General features: G+C 42.5%; 1 protein-coding gene across 1 annotated transcript in view; it reads left to right on the top strand.

Annotated features, from left to right (window-relative positions):
- The window catches only part of LOC142402921 (tubulin-specific chaperone A-like), a 61041-nt gene extending 53482 nt beyond the window's left edge, over nucleotides 1-7559 (top strand). The window contains exons 3-4 of the mRNA XM_075488899.1: nucleotides 5754-5840; nucleotides 7190-7559. Coding sequence (XP_075345014.1) covers nucleotides 5754-5840; nucleotides 7190-7270 — 168 coding nt within the window. The 3' untranslated portion in view covers nucleotides 7271-7559. The remainder of the gene's footprint in view (nucleotides 1-5753; nucleotides 5841-7189) is intronic.
- The last annotated feature ends 13708 nt before the right edge of the window (nucleotides 7560-21267 follow it).

Genomic DNA, 21267 nt, shown 5'->3' with positions numbered 1-21267 from the left:
AGCCTGACACAAACGCGTTAAAAGATAATAAAGCGACTCTATAGAGATTTCTAAGTTTCCCGGGGAGGCACTTGGTATAATCAAGTGTTCGAATCTTACCCAAAGGCGTCCCGATGGGGGGGAAGAGAGGCTCAGCCCGTCGACTGATCCCAAACGTCAGAGTGATACACGATGGTGTCTTCCCTAACATTCTCTTTCTCTTAAACCATTTTATACTATTTTTCACCTTTCAGGTGGAGCTTGAGTGACTCTAGTCATACATACCTTTGTTTAGGATTGGTGTAAAGTTTTCTCGCTTCGCTTTTAAAGGTATAAGCTAGAAAAATTCAGTGCGCAAGCTCAGTGAGGGGTGGTCGCACCTTGGAGGCGGGTAGCTTTTGGGATGGAGGTGTGTTTTGGTATTATAATGATGTTATAATGAGCAAAGTTCACCAAAAGGACAGCATTTTGTCAAAAACGTGGCAGGCTGTTGGCCCAGGGTAGTAAATATGCAGCTTATCAGTTCTTTGACACCTTTAAGTTCCCCTATTAATGCAGAGCCTGGCTGCGGCATCTCCACACCACTCCACCCTCTGGGCAGCGCCTCTTAGAGTCAGCACACCAAGTTCCCCTGGCGTTACCAACATCTAAGGTTGCAGGCCTAGGGAACTTCCATGCAATGGATTCCTTACATGTCAGCTGCATTCCACCTGGGGAGCTTCTTCAGTGTTGTACCTTACCTAAAAGTGTGAATATAAGTTCTAATTTTTTAAGTCACCTCAGCCATTATCCCACACCTCACCTGAGAGGGGCTGCAGAGAAAGCTTGTTTGAAATACTGAGGCATTTAGATCTAGAGGGTTTTCTTCTCCTTCAGCTTTCTTGCTACAAATGGTAGTTAGTTTGTGGTTGATACGTGGCCATTTCAGTGCCTGAAACACTCAAGCACTACAGAAATAAAACAACGTTCTCCAATTCTTTACTGCAAGCTTTTGTTCATGGTCCTTCAGAAGTGTTTTGATCAAATGTTTTGGCAAAGAACTCACAACAGACTGCAGTGTGTTCTAGTATCCTATATTTGTGGATAGCTCAAGCTTTCTTTTGGGCCTATGTGAAAATAAAACAAGTTGCTTCAAAGGAAGTAGAACTAATAAAACTTGTTTTCCTACAGTTTTTGTGTGTGTTTGGGTTTTTTTCCCCCTCTATATTCCCCTTAATGCTGTGTCTCCTGTGAGCTCCTGCCTTCCCTATACACAGCTTTCTCCTACATCACCTATGCTGTCCTACTCCCTGTGTCCCCTTGCTACCATCCTGGCCCAGCACCTTGTGCCTTTATATTCCCTGATTACCAGTGAGGTGAGAAGTAATACCATGCTGTGGATTTAAGTTACAAATATGTTGATTAGCCAACCAGTAGCCTTAGCATCACTGTTTACTTTGTGCTATGGTCCTTTTCTTAGTAGGATTATTTATCTTGGAACCATTGGTGTTCATGATACTTAGAGATGTCCTTTTTTTCTTTTGGGTCTCTGTCCTTCCATCAATATGGCTGTAACTGGTCAATGGATTCCAAGTGTTTTACAAACTTTCTGATGAAAAGTAGTTCAAACAAGTAGCACTTTTCTTAGCAAACTGAATTATTTGCATGCTTTTTCTTTTCTTCCCTACTGTCTTTGAGTAGATCTGTACTGTTATGATTATCTTTTTTCAGTTGTGCAACAAAGGGCAAGTGATTATGAGGCAGTATTTAAAAGCATGAATATATATTCATGTGTGTATATATAATTCATATATATGACTCATTCACATTTCTAATTTTTCTTAGCCTGTCTTTTGTGTTTAGAACACCATTCCTGTCATATAAAACAATATTGTCACCATACTCTGTGACCCAGTAGTGTATTAGGCTGTCCTTCTTAAGATCAAGGAATGACAGAGCGTCCTATGGAGGTTTTCTTGTTGTTGTTTTCAAATTATTTGTGGGTCTGCACATCTCTAAATCCCTTGTTAAGTTGTGGGTCAGCTGAAAAAAAAAAACAAACAAAACAACATAAAACCAAAACCAAAAAACCCACCAAACTCTGCTTCCATCTTTTTGAAGCTGATAAAACTGTTGTCCCCATTACACAATAGATATCAGTTAGGCTGAGCAAAATTGCTTCCTGTTGCAGAATACTTGGTATTGACACTCATAAGCAGTAATATGTATTTGTATTCTTAAAGTATCAAAAATTTGGTTTAGTATAAGTGCTTGGGTGAGCCAAAAAATAGAGAATCTGCCTCATCTGAGCAGCTCTGATCTGCCTAGATAAGTTGAAATACTGGCTTTGAACTTTTATTGTGGGACCTGCTAAAATCAAAGTTGCTTATGTTTAAAGCCTAGGGCATTACCTCCTCAGCTGTTTCTCATAGAGTTGTGTTTGGCCTTTGTGCTTATTTTGAATGTGTAAAATAATTGTCTGGTTTTTGTTATGGTGCCCTTCCACTTAAGCAACTGGTAGGTGGATCTGTGTGTTTGCATCTATTTGGCTTTTCTGTTTCCAGTTCTGCTTTATCTGTCACTGCAATCTGGAATTTATGGAAAACAGATTGAAGGCTATTGATAGTGCATTATGCACACTAGTTCTTTGACCTCTGAACCAATTTACAAAAAATCCACGTTATGTTTAGTAAATAGGCTATATACACCCCAACAGTTAGAGAGCTCCATCACATCTGAGCAGACTGCTTTCTTTTGAAAGATGCCAGACATCTGCTCCCTTAGTAGAAATACCTTCAATCTGAAAGACAACTGACCAGAAATGTGGCTCCTTGAAGAGATTTGTTTAACTGGATTTTTCAGTACACTTAAAGGAATAGGGACATCATCCTCGCTAGTCACAGTAGCTCTTCTGGTCCTACGTGCACTTATTGACAACAAATTAAATTTGCTTGTCTCTGTACATACTTTTGTGCTTTATTGCTTTTGTCTTAACACTTTATTTAGATGCACTTCAGTTACTCCAGTTTTTTAATACTTCGATTTGTCATTGTAATTCACAGAAACCTTGCAGATATTTATGGTACTTTGCAGAGTTAGATCGGTTTCATGTAATAACTTCCTCTGTGACCTGCTTATAATTTAAACTCCTTAGAATTTAGTCAGAAAGTTTCTAGAATGTGTTGGGGGAGGGGAGAGGGCCACTGTTTAAATTTTGATAGAATTTGGAGAGCAAACACTTTTTAAAAATTCCAGTCCTAAAGCTTATCTAATTATTTGAGCTTTTGACTTTGCTTTATTATATACATTTGTAACAGTAAATGGTCCATCTGGGATTATCTTGGAAAAAAGTGTTTTATGTAGAAGTTATCAAAGTTTGCATAGGTAGTTCAGTAATCAACTAATAATCTTGGTTCCACAAAATTCCTGTTCCAATCTCTAACTGTTTGCACCTACTGAATGTACTTACAGGATTTATCTTCCTTCTGTTTTTTTATTTATTATTGCATAACTGCGGGCAAATGTAAATAAAACTCAGGTACCCCTTTGTATCTCAGTCAAATTCTGTTTTGAACAGAGTGGTTAGGGTAGTTTTGTTCTTTTCTTACAGCAGCCAGGACTACAGCTTATATGCCTTCCCAGATCACTTATTGAGTGGCATATATCAGAAATAAGTTACTACTTTCCATATCATCCACCAGCTTTACAACACACAACTATTTAGCAATACTGGCCCAAGGAAATCATTATTGGATATTGTCCTGGTTTCAGCTGAGACAGAGTTAATTTTCTTCGTAGCGGCTGGTATGGGGCTATGTTTTGGATTTGTGCTGAGGACAGTGTTGATAATACAGAGATGTTTTAGTTGCTGCTGTACTAGTCAAGGACTTTTCAGCTTCCCGTGCTCTGCCAGGTGCAGAAGAAGCTGGGAGGGGACACAGCCAGGATAGTTGATCCAAACTGACCAAAGGGCTATTCCATATCATATGATGTCATGCTCAGTATATAAACTGGGGGGAGTTGGCCGGGGGGTAGCGATCATTGCTCGGGGACTGGCTGGCTGTCGGTCGACGGGTGGTGAGCGGTTGTAATTTTTTTTTTTTATATATATATAATTTTTTTTTTCCCTCCCTTGGGTTTTGTTCCTCTCTCTCTCTCTCATTGTTTTTTTTCCCTCTCATTATAATTCATTATTATTATTACTATTATTTTGTTCCAATTATTAAACTGTTATTATCTCAACCCACGAGTTTTCTTACTTTTGCTCTTTCGATTCTCTCCCCCATCCCATCGGGGGGGGGGAGTGAGCGAGCGGCTGCGTGGTGCTTGGCTGCCGGCTGGGGCTAAACCACGACAGATATTCTCACTCCTATAGGTATTCTTTGTAGAACAAAGTTGTAGTACATAAAGCAGAAGGCATCATCTCATGGCATACCTCATTCTATAGAAGTTACAAACCTTTATTCATTCACTGCTGAAAGTGTAACATGCAGACTGACTAGTCTTATTTTTAATACAGTCCAATGCTGAATGCTTAAAAGAAAGTGATAATACTGATGAGAACTAGAACTTGGGGGTGCTTAACTTTTTTTAAACATTTGTCACCTATCTTTGCTTCATCAAAGTAGACAGGTTTTGCCCTAGATTCTCTGAAAGGAAATTAGAAACAAAGTTTTTAAACCCCTTCTCTCAAAAATGACTTGAACTAAGAACTTCAGCATATGACACTTAAGAATGATGATAATGTTGTACTACAAAAGGCCTTCCTGTATGCATAAATACATTCTTAGCCATAGCTTATCTTCCCTTTTGTGATGATAGTGTTCCCCTCAGTACGGCAGCATTAATACTGAAAGAATACAACATAGGAATGACAGAATGAAGTAAGCCATTTAAAGTGAAAGCCTTCTGTTACAGGTTATCCTGAATGCAGAAGAGGTTTCATACTTAAATATCTAACCTGTTTTCATTTTTAAATAGATTTAACATTATTGAACAACTCTGCACACCTTTTCTTCTCAGTGGTTGGATTTCAGGTCCAGAAATGTTCCATGAAATAAATGTTCCCTTGTATAAATCTGAAGTTTTCTGTAGGAGGAGGCAGGATGTTCAGATTTGGTGGGGTGCCAGTTTAGTAATTTTGTTCAAAGTGCATGGTAAGAATAATCTTTCTCCTAAAATGAAGCACAAGGATAAGTAATAACTTTTTATGCATGATAAGCATCAAAAATATGAGCCTGCTGGTCTTTGCTTTTCATTTTTCTTTACCTTTCTCTTTCAGTCAGAGCTTCCTGCAGTGTGCACACAATGTGATCAATAACTCAATAACTTTTTTCATGCAGTAATTATATCTATGTGGTATTATCTGAACACTGCTTTTCTTTATTACCCAAAAGATGCAGGAGATATTTATATAACCAGCTGATCCCATTTTGGATGAAGCTGCTTCACGACAGCAGGAGAAAGTTTGTTTTAAATAGCCTTTTTAACAAATGTTGTATGGAAACCTTACCAGGCAGTACCTTTTTCTAAGGTAAAAATTATTCTAAATACTTAATACTTTATATTTAATTAAGCACAAAGTAAATGGAAGCATCCTGTAAATTAACAGAGTTTTAAGTAATTATGCTAAGTGTGTCTTTTAATAAAAAAGCCTATTCAGAAAATAGGTACCACTGTTCTGAAGTTCCTAGATGATGACTGGACTACTGATTTTTCAGAGTAAAGACTTATCTTAAAAAATAACATTCCTATCTGGAATACATTCTCATTTCACTAGCTTCTAATTTTCACAGATTGAGATCTTACAAGAGTCACGAATGATGATTCCAGACTGCCAGCGCAGATTAGAAGTTGCACATGCAGATCTTACTCAATTACTAGTAAGTATAGCACCAAAATCTACTGATCAAGAAATGCTGCTGTTCCTTGATGAACTTGGATAAACATGCTTGTCTGTAGTGCAATTGCAGCATATTAGAACTGGATTGAAGAATTACTTTTTATAGGTCCCAAGACTAGCATCCTATAACATACCAATATTTCATTTTAGATAACTGTCTTTGCAGACTTGGTCTTCAGTCTATGAAAACTGTGTGTGTTAGAATATTAGAAGTTGTCTTTAAGGGAGTGCACACTCAACATACACTTAAATACTGAACTGTTAGAATGGACTCTGAATTCCTGTGATAGTTATGTGATCAGAAAAAATAGTTCACTTGCTTTAGGTAGTCTTTCTAGATCATGTAGATGTATATAATATGCTTGTAGTGAACTGAAATAGTCAAAATACTTTGCTTACTACTTTTATTATGCTATGGACAAGAAACAAGACAGCTGAGTCCTTACTGAGTACTGCTTATATGATTTATTAGTGAAATGAGAACTAGTGCTGCATTTTTAAGATATGAATACCTGCAGGAATAAATAGTATCTTGTACAAATAGATTCACTGAAACTATACTAAGTTTGGAGATAGCCATGCTTATTTTAAAAGCTGATTTTTCACCAAGAATTCTGCTACACATGTAAATGCTACTGTGAGGCTAAAAATACATAGTGTAAATTAAGCCTCAGACACGTTTGACAGCTAAAATGCAAATCCCTTTTCAAATGAAAACTCAAGGTGTCTTGTCCTCGGGTGGTATGCCTCTACTGTTTTCCAAAATAAATGCTCAGTACCTGGCAGGATTTAGGGTCCTTTTGTCATTCAGCTAGTTACTTGACAGTTAGCTGGTCTAGATTTCAGCAGCATGCAGAAGTGATGCTATTGATCCATACACTGTGTTGTACAAAGTTAAAACGAGGAATGTGGGGAGTTACTATTCTTATTAAGAATTTGGAAGTCTTCAAAGGTTGCTTTCTGTTCTTAGCTCACCTTCAATGCTTAAAATCAACTGTGTCATAGTATGTTTTTTCAATTGTCAATCTCTGCTTAAGCTTTTTCCTAATAGTACTCTTGTTCTGAGTTGTGTTGTTATTGGTTTCAGTTATGCTGTCCTTGATTTTAAATATTTAGTTAACAAAATAAAGGTATGCATAGGTCAAATCTATTCACACGACAGCCATTATCCTGGACCTTAAGCAGGACAAAAGAAATTACCTGTGCTTTGAATTATGTAAAACTAATGTTTTCAATAATGATATATCCCTTGTTTCATAGTTTCCCTCTTAAATTTAATCCCATGTCCATTATTTTCTAAGTACTCAAAAGTTTTGTTTTTAATTCCAGGAAAATGAAAAAGAATTGGAAGAAGCTGAAGAGTATAAAGAAGCACGTTCCATACTAGAGTCAGTGAAGCTGGAAGCCTAGAAGTATTTCAGTACTCTCTTTATATGCATTAGTACTGGGTCCATTCCACATTTTCATTTGACTATGGCTCTATTATTATTGATGGCTTGCTAAGGTTCCTTTTATGCAAACTGGCCTTTCTCTAACTGCAAGATGCATCAAATAAAGGATGTTCTGAAACATCTGTGTGTTCCATATTCAGGCAAAATAGAAACATTTCCAGTTCACCTCAGTTACAGAAAGGAAAAAAAATAAAGCCTATTTCATGTAAGCATTAGTGTAATAGCTAATATACAGAACTTAATCTGAACAATTTAGGGTCTGGAGCAGAAGTCTTATGAGGAGCGGCTGAGGGAGCTGGGATTGTTTAGCCTGGAGAAAAGGAGGCTGAGGGGAGACCTTATTGCTCTCTACAACTACCTGAAATGAGGTTGTAGAGAGGTGGGGGTCGGTCTCTTCTCCCAGGTAACAAGTGATAGGACAAGAGGAAATGGCCTCAAGTTGAGCCAGGGGAGGTTTAGACTGGATATTAGGAAATTTTTCTTCACTGAAAGGGTTATCAAGCATTGGAAGGGGCTGCCCAGGGAAGTGTTTGAGTCGCCATCCCTGGAGGTATTTAAAGGACGTTTGGATGAGGTGCTTAGGGACATGGTGTAGTGGTGGCCTTGGCAGTATTAGGTTTACGGTTGGACTCGATGATCTTAAAGGTCTTTTCCAACCTATATGATTCTGTGATTCTGTGAATTCAGTGTAAGGAATGTGAGGGGCCAATAAATACTGTAGAGGCACCTTATATTTGAAATAATTTCAAGCCATTATAGCATAACAATCTGTACTGAAAGAAGAGATGAGTAAATGACCCTTCAACATCACCCATCTTTTTTCTGTAATGCAATTTATTTGTAATTTTATCAAGTATTACTCCTTGTTTATCTTTGAGCCCAAGACTGAATTAAGAGCTGATTCCAAATCTTTCTCAGTTTGCCTGGGGTTGATTTGTAGAGCCCAATTCACACAATTACCATTAATCAAAATTCTGTTACTTTTTCAGAATTAACAGAATTAAACAGAATTTAGCAGATGACTAATATGTTGTCAGATGGATCTGCTGGTAAGAGTTCTGGACTGAATGCTTTTCCTGAAAGCACCTTGGCTTAAGTGAGTTTCTTTGAACAAAGCTTAAACCCCAGAAGCTGAAAGAGAACTAATGGGTAAGGGAAAAATGCTTAATCTGGAAGAACTTGGCCTGGAAGACCAAACATGTACAAAAGCTGTGGTTCTTTCACAATGGCTTCTCTAAACAGCAAAGAGTAAGCTTTGATGAACAAGAAAGCTTTTTACATTAGTTTTTCTAGTTTGAAAGGTTTTTGGCATGTTCCTTAAAGGCAACACAAAGCACAGTGTACCTTTTGTGTGGTGCTATACTGAATACTCTTATTAAAATTTTTTGTTAATTTGCCTGAGTTTGGGTAAACTGCAGTTTCAGTACCTCTATTTGTGTACCTTACTCTCAATGTGCTTAATGTCTGCTTCTCCATCGCTCTTAAGCACTGCTCTGACAGATTATCAACACTGCAAAATTTCTGATTGACTGCAGAATGACCTACTTTTGAAGTAAGTGACCCCAGACCAGTATTAGACAGTGCTAAGAGATAAAAACCATTTGTGACAACACTATGGTTTCATAAGAGTATCACAGAATCATAGAATGATTTGGGTTGGAAGGGACCTTTACAGGTCATCTAGTCCAACCACCCTGCAATAAGCAGGGACATCTTCAACTAGATCAGGTTGCTCAGAGCCCCGTCCAACCTGACCTTGAATGTTTCCAGGGATGGGGCCTCCACTACCTCTCTGGGCAACCTGTTCCAGTGTTTCACCACCCTCATTGTAAAAAAATTCTTTCTTAAATCCAGTCTAAATCTGCCCTCCCTTAGTTTAAAACCATTGCTCCTTGTCCTATCACTACAGGCCTTGCTAAAATGTCTGTCCCCATCTTTCCTATAGGCCCCCTTTAAGTACTGGAAGGCTGCTATAAGGTCTCCCCGCAGCCTTCTCTTCTCCAGGCTGAACAACCCCAACTCTCTCAGCCTGTCCTTGTAGGAGAGGTGTTCCAGCCCTTGGATCATTTTCATGGCCCTCCTCTGGACCTGCTCCAACAGGTCCATGTCCTTCTTGTGCTGAGGGCCCCAGAGCTGAATGCAGTACTCCAGGTGGGGTCTCACCAGAGCAGAGTAGAGGGGCAGAATCACCTCCCTCGACCTGCTGGCCATGCTTCTTTTGATGCAGCCCAGGATACGGTTGGCCTTCTGGGCTGCGAGCGCACATTGCCAGCTCATGTCCAGCTTTTCATCCACCAGTACCCCCAAGTCCTTCTCTGCAGGGCTGCTCTCGATCACATCATCCCCCAGCCTGTACTGAAACCGAGGATTGCCCTGACCCAGGTGTAGGACCCTGCACTTGGCCTTGTTGAACCTCATGAGGTTTACACAGGCCCACTTATCCAGCTTGTCCAGGTCCAATGCTGGGATAACATCCCATCCTTCTGGCGTGTCAACTGCACCACTCAGCTTGGTGTCATCTGCAAACTTGCTGAGGGTGCACTCGATCTCGCTGTCAATGTCATTGATGAAAATATTGATCAGCACTGGTCCCAGTACGGACCCCTGAGGGACACCACTTGTCACTGATCTCCATCTGGACATCGAGCTGTTGACCGCTACCCTCTGGATGCAACCATCCAGCCAATTCCTTATCCACTGAACAGTCCACCCATCAAATCCATATCTCTCCAATTTAGAGAGAAGGATGTTGTGGGGGACCGTGTCAAAGGCTTTACAGAAGTCCAGATAGATGACATCCATTGCTTTTCCCTTGTCCACTGATGTGGTAACTCCCTCGTAGAAAGCCACAAGGTATATGCATGCCTTCTTACTAGCATTGTGTCCTAGGCACGTAACTGCCAAACAGACGCTGCCCTGTTCACAGGGCAAATGAACTGCTACTGAGGAGAACATCTGTCTTTGCATACTCATTTCAGTCAGTTTCTTCTATGAACCTTCACCAGGAACAGTGGCTGGAGCAGACAAAGCCTGCCTTAGCTGACCGACTGCAGTCAGCGTAATAGTAACTATGCTTGCAGGCCCTTGAGTGGAGTGTGGTGAATAAATGCTGAGCTGAAAAGGTGTGAGGGGGTGTCGAGTCTGCTGGGTAAGGCAGAATTTAAAATAAAAATTACTCTTCTTCAGAAGAAATAATACCCACTTCTTGAAAACAAACCCCCAGAAAAATGATGTGCAGTTGCTGAGTACCACAAGAAATGTAGGTCAGCATGAAATCTAAACATAGGTGGGACCTGTAGTGGCTGAAGGGAAGTAGCATTGTGGTATGGCTTAAGTTGGCATTTAGAGTTAAGGGCGCATGAGACTGAGTAGTTAACATATAAACCAGATTCCAGGGAAAAGTTTCTTGGTGCAATAGTTTCTAGGGTAGAGTGGTTTCTCATGTTTGCCTATACGTCTCTGTCCAAGCTATTTTCTAGCTCCCTCTGATTACATCATGAACTAAGATGATACTCTCCCCTATCAATTTCTTCTTCCCTCTTACTAAGTTCTCCAAAAGACTGAACGTATTCTGTTGTACAGAAAATAGCCAGCCTCACTGATGAAAATCAAGGTATGTTCATACCTGAAAGGACTTACTCTCTTCTTGTCTCCAGGTGCCCCTGAAAGTGTCTAACTTCTGAGAGGACAGCAATATGATACTTATAAAAACTATACCAAAAAATTGTGACAAGGCAGCAATAACATAGGGCTGGCCCTTGAAGGGTGATTGGCAAATTCATGTAGGTAATGCATTACTCATGCTAGTAGAACAGTTGATCCAGTGATATATTATGGCAGACTAAATTTTTCCAGCAGTGCTCTGAGTGGCCAGATGCAGATTATTCATATAGAAGATGATTTTTGCTGACAAAACATCTATCATTTAGACTGGGGCCAATTTCCATAGTGAAGTAAAATAAGTAAGTAAAAAAAGTAAAATTAAGCCTAAGTAGTAGTATTGTTATTGTCCTCTCAGATCCCAAACTCAAAAGGCAGTAACACATCAAGTGATACCATGTTATTTCTAATTTTAAAGTTACCTACTCTTTTTGGAGATACATAGTCTGCATTAGCAGATACAAGAGACCATTACAAAAAAGAAAAGTCCTGTGGGCAACATTTTTGACCTCTGTCCTCTTTGAAGCTTGTCGCTAGCTTTACTGATGCCTTTCAAAGTCTACCAAAGATTGACACGAGCTGTATTTACCCTTACATATGATGATACATGTTCATTTATCACTCAGAAGTTTTCATGCTGCACTCTTATCATGAATGCATTTTTATGCCCTGGACACTTCTGTCTCTTGCTGGCAGAATAATTTAAAGAAGTTTCTCAATTATTTGCCAGCTGAACAAAGCACTTGTTTTACTGAAAGGCCATAGCGGAACAGGAGTCCAAAGGTGATTTTAGAAGAAAAAGGTAGACAGAAAATAACAACTTGTAAGTTATCATTATAAGTCCTGTGCCCGTTGCTCTGATCACGTGCTTGCTAGCTACTACCTGCTTTTAAGTTTACCTTTGCACAGTTAAGATTCTTGCCCTTTGATTCAGAAGATGTGCTGCATCTGAAATACAACTACAAAACAAACTTGATATCTTCACCCAAAAACTAATATTTCTCAAGTCCTCAGTTATACTGTATATTCAAAACTGAAAGTAGTTTCAAAACTCTGTTTGTCCTCTAATTTAATCTCCTTCCTTCACTTGAAAAACCTCCACAACACACAGGTAACTTCTTATAACTGGCTAATTTGCAGGCCAGTTGTTTTTGTTATGTTACTAAAAGTGTTTTAATTAATACAAAGCACTTTCTTCCCCAGCAATAATTTCCCAAGGGTCCTTTGAAGGTAAGTTTCTTACATTCATAAAAGTAACCATGATTCTAAAATAATGCTTCTTACAGACCTCTAATACAACACATCTCAAAATATTCTGCATGAAAAGCAAACCTTGCAATTTGTTAGCACCATATTTTGGGTTGTTGTTTTACAGTGTTTACGTTCTAGGCAGGAAGATCCAGGAAAAGAACTTAATTTTCTTCTAAAAACTATGTTATAGTTAAATACTTAAAAAGAGGATCCAGGAAACATCCACACTTCAGCACAAACTGTAGGAAGCACACCATTAAGCCACCCACCCCTTCCTCACCCCTATTCTTCCGGCTCTAATTCCAATAACTAAGCTGCACCTCTCTCTGGCTGAGATTTGCAACTGTGTTGGCTGGCTGCCAGGTGCCCACCAAGCTGCTTTTATCACTCCCCCTCCTCAGCTGGACAGGGGAGAGAAAAATACAACAAAAGGCTTGTGGGTTGGGATAAGGACGGGGAGATCACTTGCCAATTACCATCACAGGCAAAACAGACTCAACTCGAGGAAATTAATTTATTGCCAATCAAATCAGAGTAGGGTAATGAGAAATAAAACCAAATCTTAAAATACCTTCCCACCCCTCCCTTCTTCCTGGGCTCAACTTCATTCCCCATTTTCTCTACCTCCTCCCCCCAAGCGGCGCAGGGGTCAGGGAATGGGGATTACGGTCAGTTGTCTCTGCCACTCCTTCCTCCTCACACTCTTCCCCTGCTCCAGCATGGGGTCCCTCCCACAGGAGACAGTCCTCCACGAACTTCTGCAACATGGGTCCTTCCCATGGGCTGCAGTTCTTCATGAACTGCTCCAGCGTGGATCCTCTCCATGGGGTGCAGTCCTTCAGGAACAGACTGCTCCAGCACGGGTCCCCCACGGGGTCACAAGTCCTGCCAGCAAACCTGCTCCAGCGTGGGCTCTTCTCTCCATGGGGTCACAGGTCCTGCCAGGAGCCTGCTCCAGCGTGGACTCTCCACGGGGTCACAGCCTCCTTCGGGCGCATCTACCTGCTCTGGCGTGGGGTCCTCCATGGGCTGCAGGTGGATATCTGCTCCACCGTTAACCTCCATGGGCTGCAGGGGGACAACCTGCCTCACCATGGTCTTCACCACGGGCTACAGGGGAATCTCTGCTCTGGCACCTGGAGCACCTCCTCCCCCTCCTTCTTCACTGACCTTGGTGTCTGCAGAGTTGTTTCTCTCACATATTCTCACTCCTCTCTCCCCTGGCTGCTGTTGTGCAGCAGTTTTTTCCCCTTCTTAAATATGTTATCACAGAGGCGCTACCACTGTCGCTGATTGGCTCGGCCTTGGCCAGCGGTGGGTCCATCTTGGAGCTGGCTGGCACTGGCTCTGTCGGACACAGGGGAAGCTTCTGGCGTCTTCTCACAGAAGCCACCCCTGTAGCCCCCTCCTCCGCTACCAAAACCTTGCCACGCAAACCCAGTACAGCAACCCTGAACCTCTGCTTGGAGTCCAATGTCTACATCAGTTATTTCTCCCAAAAAGCAAGCAGAGGAAACAGCTGCCACTGCATCCTTTTACCCTTTTATTTATTAGCCGAGCAGCTACCACTTCCCTGAAATATGGAAATCTGCTCTTATAATTGGCCACACTGTACTACAGACCAACCAACAACACAAATAAGACAACTGAAATTTTACACTCAAAAATAGATTTTAGGATGACTTAAGAAGTATGGGGAGCAGAGGAAAGTACAATCTGGTCCAAAAGCACTTGCACAAGGAACATCACTAGGTACAGGTCATTTCTGGCCATAGCTTACTAGCATAAAAGGGATGAAACTGAATAATGTATTTTTTTCCAATCAAAAATATTGTTCATTGAGTTGAATTAACTGAATTTCACTAAGATCACACAGCATAGGTTAAAAGGAGATTTATCCATTGAAACACAGTTTCAGAAGGGACAGAGTGTGTATCAGATCCAAGACTTAAGTAAACCTCCAACAGAATAAGCCTGCTTCCCCTATCCTGTAGGCACATAATTAGCTACAAAAAAGGACTACAGTGTACATCTCCAGGGAGGTTATGCTCCAACTACCCTTAAGAGAAGGGAAGAGCTAACTGTACATGAATATTTTGGGTTAAATCTACAGAAAGGATAAAGGTGGTAGAGCACGTCCTGTGCTAAATGCCTTAGGTAGGAAAAGGGGACTGACTGCAGAGTGCAGAGCCAATTAGCCCAGTGCCACTGAATCAAAGGGCAACCATTGATGTCTAATGCTCATGGATCTGCAGAATATAATGTACTCCATGCTACAAACACTTCTGACACGCTCTGTCAGATTTTGACTTTCAGGCATGGGAAAAGTTTGGGCTTTCAGAATGACATTCACAAAAGGCAATAAACTAAGCAAGAAGTTTCTAGCCAGCAGGAATTGTCAAGATTAGGAGCAGGAAAAGGCAGGCTTTATCTGCCATCTAGAAGACCTATTTTCAAATCCTTTCTGCTTAACCTAAGGCAGAGGCTTGAATCCAGATCTGCCAATTAAAAACCAAACCAAACCAAACCAAAACCAAAACACACAAAGTTGCTCTATTTCCTTAGAATAATGTACTGGTTTGGCAACCCACCTTCTGCACCTCTAGTGAAAGCTTTCAACTCTGAGCTGCAATCTCCCACACTCCTCTAACACTGACTGAACTGGCTTTAAAAGCCCAGACTGAGAGCTCTCCCACAGAATACCCAGCGGCCACAGTTCAAAACATTCACCTCGAATACTGTGTTCAGTTTTGGGCCCCCCACTACAAGAGGGATATTGAGGTACTGGAGCGCGTACAGAGAAGGGCAACGAAGCTGGTGAAGGGTCTGGAGCAGAAGTCTTATGAGGAGCGGCTGAGGGAGCTGGGACTGTTTAGCCTGGAGAAAAGGAGGCTGAGGGGAGACCTCATCGCTCTCTACAACTACCTGAAAGGAGGTTGTAGAGAGGTGGGGGTCGGTCTCTTCTCCCAGGTAACAAGTGATAGGACAAGAGGAAATGGCCTCAAGTTGCGCCAGGGGAGGTTTAGACTGGATATTAGGAAATTTTTCTTCACCGAGAGGGTTATCAAGCATTGGAACAGACTGCCCAGGGAAGTGGTTGAGTCGCCATCCCTGGAGGTATTTAAAGGACGTTTGGATGAGGTACTTAGAGACATGGTGTAGTGGTGGTTTTTGGCAGTGTTAGGTTTATGGTTGGACTCGATGATCTTAAAGGTCTTTTCCAACCTATATGATTCTGTGTGATTCTGTGATTCTGTGATTCTCTTGGGGGGGGGGGAGAAGGATTGAAGTCCTTGGTCTAAATCAAGCAAGCAGAGGGGGTTCCAATCCAGGAAAATGCTTAACTACTGGGCAATACCTGCCACTCATTCCTAATAGACTGAGGTCCTCAGAATTCCCACATAAGTAGGACAGGTGGGTGCACAGCCCCTTACACCAGGTAGTTACCAAGAGTTTACTACTAAAATTGAATGTTCTGACCACCCCAAAAGGTGCAGTTCTGTTCAAATGATCTATATGACGAAAGAGGTAAAAGAGGAAGTGTGCGTATGTAGGCAACATAAGGCTGTTCAATATCTTGAAGGACAAGATTAGAAATCAAAACGTTTCTAACAAATTGGAGAAAGTTTAGAAAAAATGCATTTCAGTAAGAATATATTTCAATAAGGAAAACCTCAACATTTTACATGGCAGCAGAAATTATCTGCTGCCTAAACACAGGAAAAGGTAAAAGCTAGACAGCACTTCTGAAAGAGATGTGTTTTAGTGAATTATATGCAAAACACTAGCCTAGCTCACAAGACACGGGCAACAGCCCTTACACTCTCCTTCATATTAGTAAGGCTTCATCTAGAAGCATTATCACAGCTAGAAGCTACAACTAAAGGAATGAACGAATAGGAAAGATTCAGAGGAAAACAGTGAAAACTACCAAAAAGACTAAAAAAAGGTCTCTAAGGAAAGATGGAACAAATTCAGACGTTTTAGCCTGGAGAATACTGAGGGTGGTAATAGTCTTCAAGCATGTAAAAGATCATGGAGGAAAGGAATAAACTTTTGCTTAGCAGAGTAAGATGCAATGGGCTTCAGTAAGATGCAAGGGGGGGGGGGGGGGGTGGAAGTCGGAAAGGTTCCTTTCTCCTCAGAAAACAACGAAGACAAATGAAGCTCTGGAACAGACTGCCCAGGGAGGCTGCCAAAAATGCGTTCCTAGAGGTCTTCTCCTGACCAGGCAGCTCTGTCACACGTGACACAGAGACAGTTGATCCTGCTTCATACTTGCGCATTAGGCAAAGGCATCTAGAGATGGATGGAGCAACCATCCTTCCCTCGGCAGCACTCACCCCTTTAGGCTCACCCACCCACACAGAAATGTAAAAAAAGGCAAGATTCGTGACACAGCTGAAGTGAACTACTCGGAATAGAGTGAAGAGGTGATCCCCAGAGCCCCCTCAAAGGAGAGGATTTCAGTGATACATATAAGACCTTTCAGACATTGCACTGCACATTGCAACGCAGTGGATTGAAAGAAGCTGAAAATGGTCCTCTTGAATGAAAGGACTAGATTATGATCCAGATGAAGTTATTTTTTCTGGCTTCCCATTTGTTTTTATTCACGTTTCTGAACACCCACCACTAATGCAATGCCAAAAATACCTCAAATTTCTCAGTTGTCAGTGGTGTTTATTTTGTGCACAAGCAACTCGTTCAGGCAAAGATAAGCCAGAAGTTTGGACTGAAGCTGAGAACTGAAGGATGGAGCTCGCAAGGCACCAGAAGTGAACTGTGGGGCCTGCTGGGAACAACTGGGAGGGGTGCAGCAAAATCAGTTGAAAGTCTCAGCCTTAGTAAAGACTCAGAGCAGGACTGCAAGCTTGAGTGAAAGGAGAAAACATGCTGCTTATGGCCTAACCATCTTAACGGCCCTCCTCCCACCTGATCTCTCTGGGCACCAACTCTTTATAAGGAGCCAGGACTACACCATGGACAGAAAACACAAAGGAGAACCACTTACTGGGTTCTCTTCCATGTACAATCTTGGCTATACTGTGTTATTATATGTAACACAGGCCTCACAATAAATCCAAACAGTGGGCTTAGGGCTTCAGAGGAGATGGCACAAGAGATGTGAAACTGCCACCTTAACCCAGTTTTCTAAATACATATTCAACCACAGTGGAAAAAAAACAGCACTTGAACTTTGCAGATTACTTGCTAGCATGTCCTAGGATCGAGCATTTTGGGTCAAACGTCACTGGAACTCACCAAATTCCAAAATCTAGAACCACTCAGTATAAATGTTACCTTTAACAGGAAGAAGGAAAACTTCAACTTTACAACAGTTCTGTTTCCTTATTGTTCTGAAGTTCTTGTAGATGTTACATTAGATGAAAGGAAACCCAATGACCTATAGAAAGAGCCTCAATTAGTAAGGTTAACAGAAGCTGAATAGGTTGAAATTGGAAAAATAAGCACATTATTTATGTATCAACTACTACTTGCTCCCCATTTCAATGAAAGGAAATAAAATTTTCTCATCCTTCCTAACAATCCAGTGGCCTCCTCCTGCCCCAGCATAATTAGTGGTAAATTTCACCACAGCTCTCCATAAGCAATCAAAAGGCTACCAAATTAAAAAAGTAATTAGTTTACACAGATAGATGTGAATGGGTAGATTAGTTTATGAAAATAATATAAAATTCCTCTGGATGATTTTAGTGACTTGGCTTCCTGCTGTTTTACAGCTTCTACACATTTCCAAGGCAGTGGGTTAAAAAAAAAAGACTGCATTTGCAAATGAAGACGGTACCTTTCAAAACCAATTGATCACATATGTAAATTTTATAGTTTGTCCTCTGTTTTCAACACAGAATATAAACTTCATATTTTTGCATAAAAATCAATGCCTCCACAAAAGGACTAAAGCGTTATGTTTCATTCTCTTGGGTCATTTACACAATACCTACCACCAGGTCATCTAGGCGCCAAACTGAACCAGTGCTGAACCTGGAAAAGGAAGGTTTGAGAGCTATCATCCAGCACACCGAAAGATTTGTAAGAACTCTCCTGATACTGGGCAGGACCAAGGGCTCTCTCCCCCAAGCATCCTGCCACCAAAAGAAGCCAGGGGAAACACCCTGGACAGGAATGCAGTTTTCTCAAAGTAAAGATCAAGCCTCACACTCCGTATGTGCTAACTCATGCAGTTTCCCCGAATGCAGGACACTCGATTGCATCATTTGTGGCAGCAGGGAGCTGTATTCTCACTCTCTTGAGTTGGGGCACAGATGGGGGGCGCAAAAGCCAGTAGCCAATACTCAAGGGAAAAGAGTAAGAAACAAGTATAACAGCGATCTTTGATGACAACTGGGAAGCTCTGCCAGAGAAATCAGAGTTAAGCCCCCAAAGGCTGTATCATGGCCAATAGCCACTGATGGACCTCACCTCCATTAATGCACAAAATACCATTTGTGACCTTAAAAAAAAAATTGCAGTAAAAACTCTAACCAGCACAAAAGAGCAAACTGCCTTCTAAAGAGTGTAACAATAAAAAACCCAAACCCCCAAAAAACCCCCAAACCAAAAAGCTAAACTGTTACTCTTAGCTGAGCAAATTAAACAGCTGTAAACTTAAGTTTTATACTCCTTTAAATTAAGAAAGTATACATGAAACTAAAGTTTTAAACAGTGATATCAAAAAGATACAACTACCTATACTGAATTCATTGACTTGTTTTTAAAGGATTGTCCTTTAAATTTTTAAATTTCAATAATTAAAAATTTAAATAATTAAAATTCATAAATTCATAAATAATTAAATTTCAGCGAAGCCTCCGAGGCGAGCAGCTCTGAGACAGAGGACCGCGTCGGGGAACCGCTGCTGGATCAGCGAAACCGCGGCAAAACCGCGTAGGGAAGGGAGGAAAAAAAAAAGGGGGGGCGCGGAGCGAGAGGGCTACCGCAGCCACGCCCCGGCCCCTGAGCAGGAAGGAGGGAGCTCCTGACGAGGGCCCGGCTCTGACTCAGCGTGGGCGGGGACGAGAGTGACGGCGGCAATTCCCTTCCCGTACAAGAGCATCTCCCAGGGAGCGTGAGCGATCAGGGGCGCGGCGCGTCGGAAGGGCGCGGCAGTTCGCGCAGGCACCCTAGCAGCTCAAGAGGTACTGTGAGAAGTGAGTTCATTCAGTAATCCCCATCCTTCCAGAAGGAACTCAACTATGGTCTTCGCTCGTCAGAAAGCAATGCCCTCTGTGCTCGCCAGAGTGGATGCGGCTACCCAGATGGAGCTCCCGGGAAAACATGCGGCCACCCAGGTCTCAGGCTGCAGGGAGTGCCTGGGCCTCTCGCTGTTCATGCATGGCAGCCGTGTGGACAGCTGTGTGAGGTGTGACCAGGTGGATGATTTTCTCTGCATGGTGGCAGAGCTATGGGAGGAGGTAGAAAGGTTAAGGAGCATCAGGGAGGCTGAAAAAGAGATTGACTGGTGGTGCCATGCTCTGCCCCCCCTGAGACAGGAACAGGAGCAGCAGCAGCCACCAGTAAGAACCCACGATCAAGGGGATCCTCTATCCCCCCCCACCAGGCTGAAGGCAGCAGCTCAAAGGAGGAGAGTGAATGGAGGCGAGTCTGCGCTCGTGGTGGCAGGCGAAGGCCCTCCCTGCCCGCCTCGCCCCCCCCCGGTGCCTCTGCACAACAGGTATGAGGCCCTGGAGGTGGAAGGCCAGTCAGTGGAGGATGGGGACGACAGTCTATCTACACCAGAGGTGTTGCCCAGGTCAGAGGAATGTACCTCTCGTATTAACACCACCTCCACAAGGAAGAGAAGATGGGTTATAGTTGTGGGTGACTCCCTTCTGAAGGGAACCGAGGGTCCGATACGCTGGACGGACCCTCCTCTTAGGGAAGTCTGCTGCCTCCCTGGGGCCTGCGTGAAGGATGTCACGAGGGTACTCCCTAGCCTGGTGCGGCCCTCGGACTATTACCCTCTACTGTTCTTCCATGTGGGGGGCGATGAAGCTGCAACATGAAGTCCTAGGGCGATCGAAAGAGACTTCAGGGCCTTGGGATGGCTAGTAAGGGACTCTGGAGCACAGGTTATTTTCTCCTCTCTCCTTCCAGTTGTGGGCAGTGACACAAGAAGGAACAGAGACACCCAATCTATTAACGCATGGCTCCGTGGCTGGTGTCATCGCCACGGATTTGGTTTTTTTGACAACGGGATGGCCTACACAGCACCAGGTTTGCTGGCATCTGATGGGATTCATCTTTCTCAAAGGGGAAAGAGAATCTTGGCTCAGGAACTTGCAGGGCTCATTGACAGAGCTTTAAACTAGACTCGAAGGGGGAGGGGGATAATATCAGGCTTGCCCGAGGGAAGCTGAGGGACGATGTGCCACGGTTAGAGGGAGCGGGTGCCAGTGAGGGCACTCAGCCTGTGTCTCTGAGATGTGCAGGGTACACTGGGGCACAGCTGAAGTCGAACAGAGTTGAGCTAGGGGATACTGAAGCAATAGGAGCCAAGAGGGAAATGCCAGTGAAACACCTCAAAGCACACAAGGGGTGTTCTTCTATGAAGAAGACAAGGACGACAGCCAGGCTGAAGTGCCTCTACACCAATGCACGCAGCATGGGTAACAAGCAGGAGGAGCTGGAAGCCACTGTACATCAGGAAAACTATGATATGGTTGCCATCACGGAAACGTGGTGGGGTGACTCGCACAACTGGAGTGCGGCAATGGATGGCTATAAACTCTTCAGGAGGGATAGGTGAGGCAGGAGAGGTGGTGGGGTAGCCCTGTACGTCAGGGAGAGTCTGGATAGTTTAGAGCTGGATGATGGTGACGATAGGGTGGAGTGTCTATGGGTAAGAATCAGGGGGAAGGCCAACAAGGCAGATATTGTGGTGGGAGTCTGTTACAGACCACCCAACCAGGATGAGGAGACAGATGAACTATTCTATAAGCAGCTGGGAGAAGCTTCACGATCACTAGCCCTTGTTCTTGTGGGGGACTTCAACCTGCCAGATGTCTGCTGGAAATACAATAC

The sequence above is a fragment of the Mycteria americana genome (assembly GCF_035582795.1).
Source record: "Mycteria americana isolate JAX WOST 10 ecotype Jacksonville Zoo and Gardens chromosome Z unlocalized genomic scaffold, USCA_MyAme_1.0 Scaffold_18, whole genome shotgun sequence".
Taxonomy (NCBI): Eukaryota; Metazoa; Chordata; class Aves; order Ciconiiformes; family Ciconiidae; genus Mycteria; species Mycteria americana.
The sequence above is the reverse complement of the archived record's forward strand: the minus strand, read 5'-3'. Positions and strand labels throughout refer to the sequence as shown.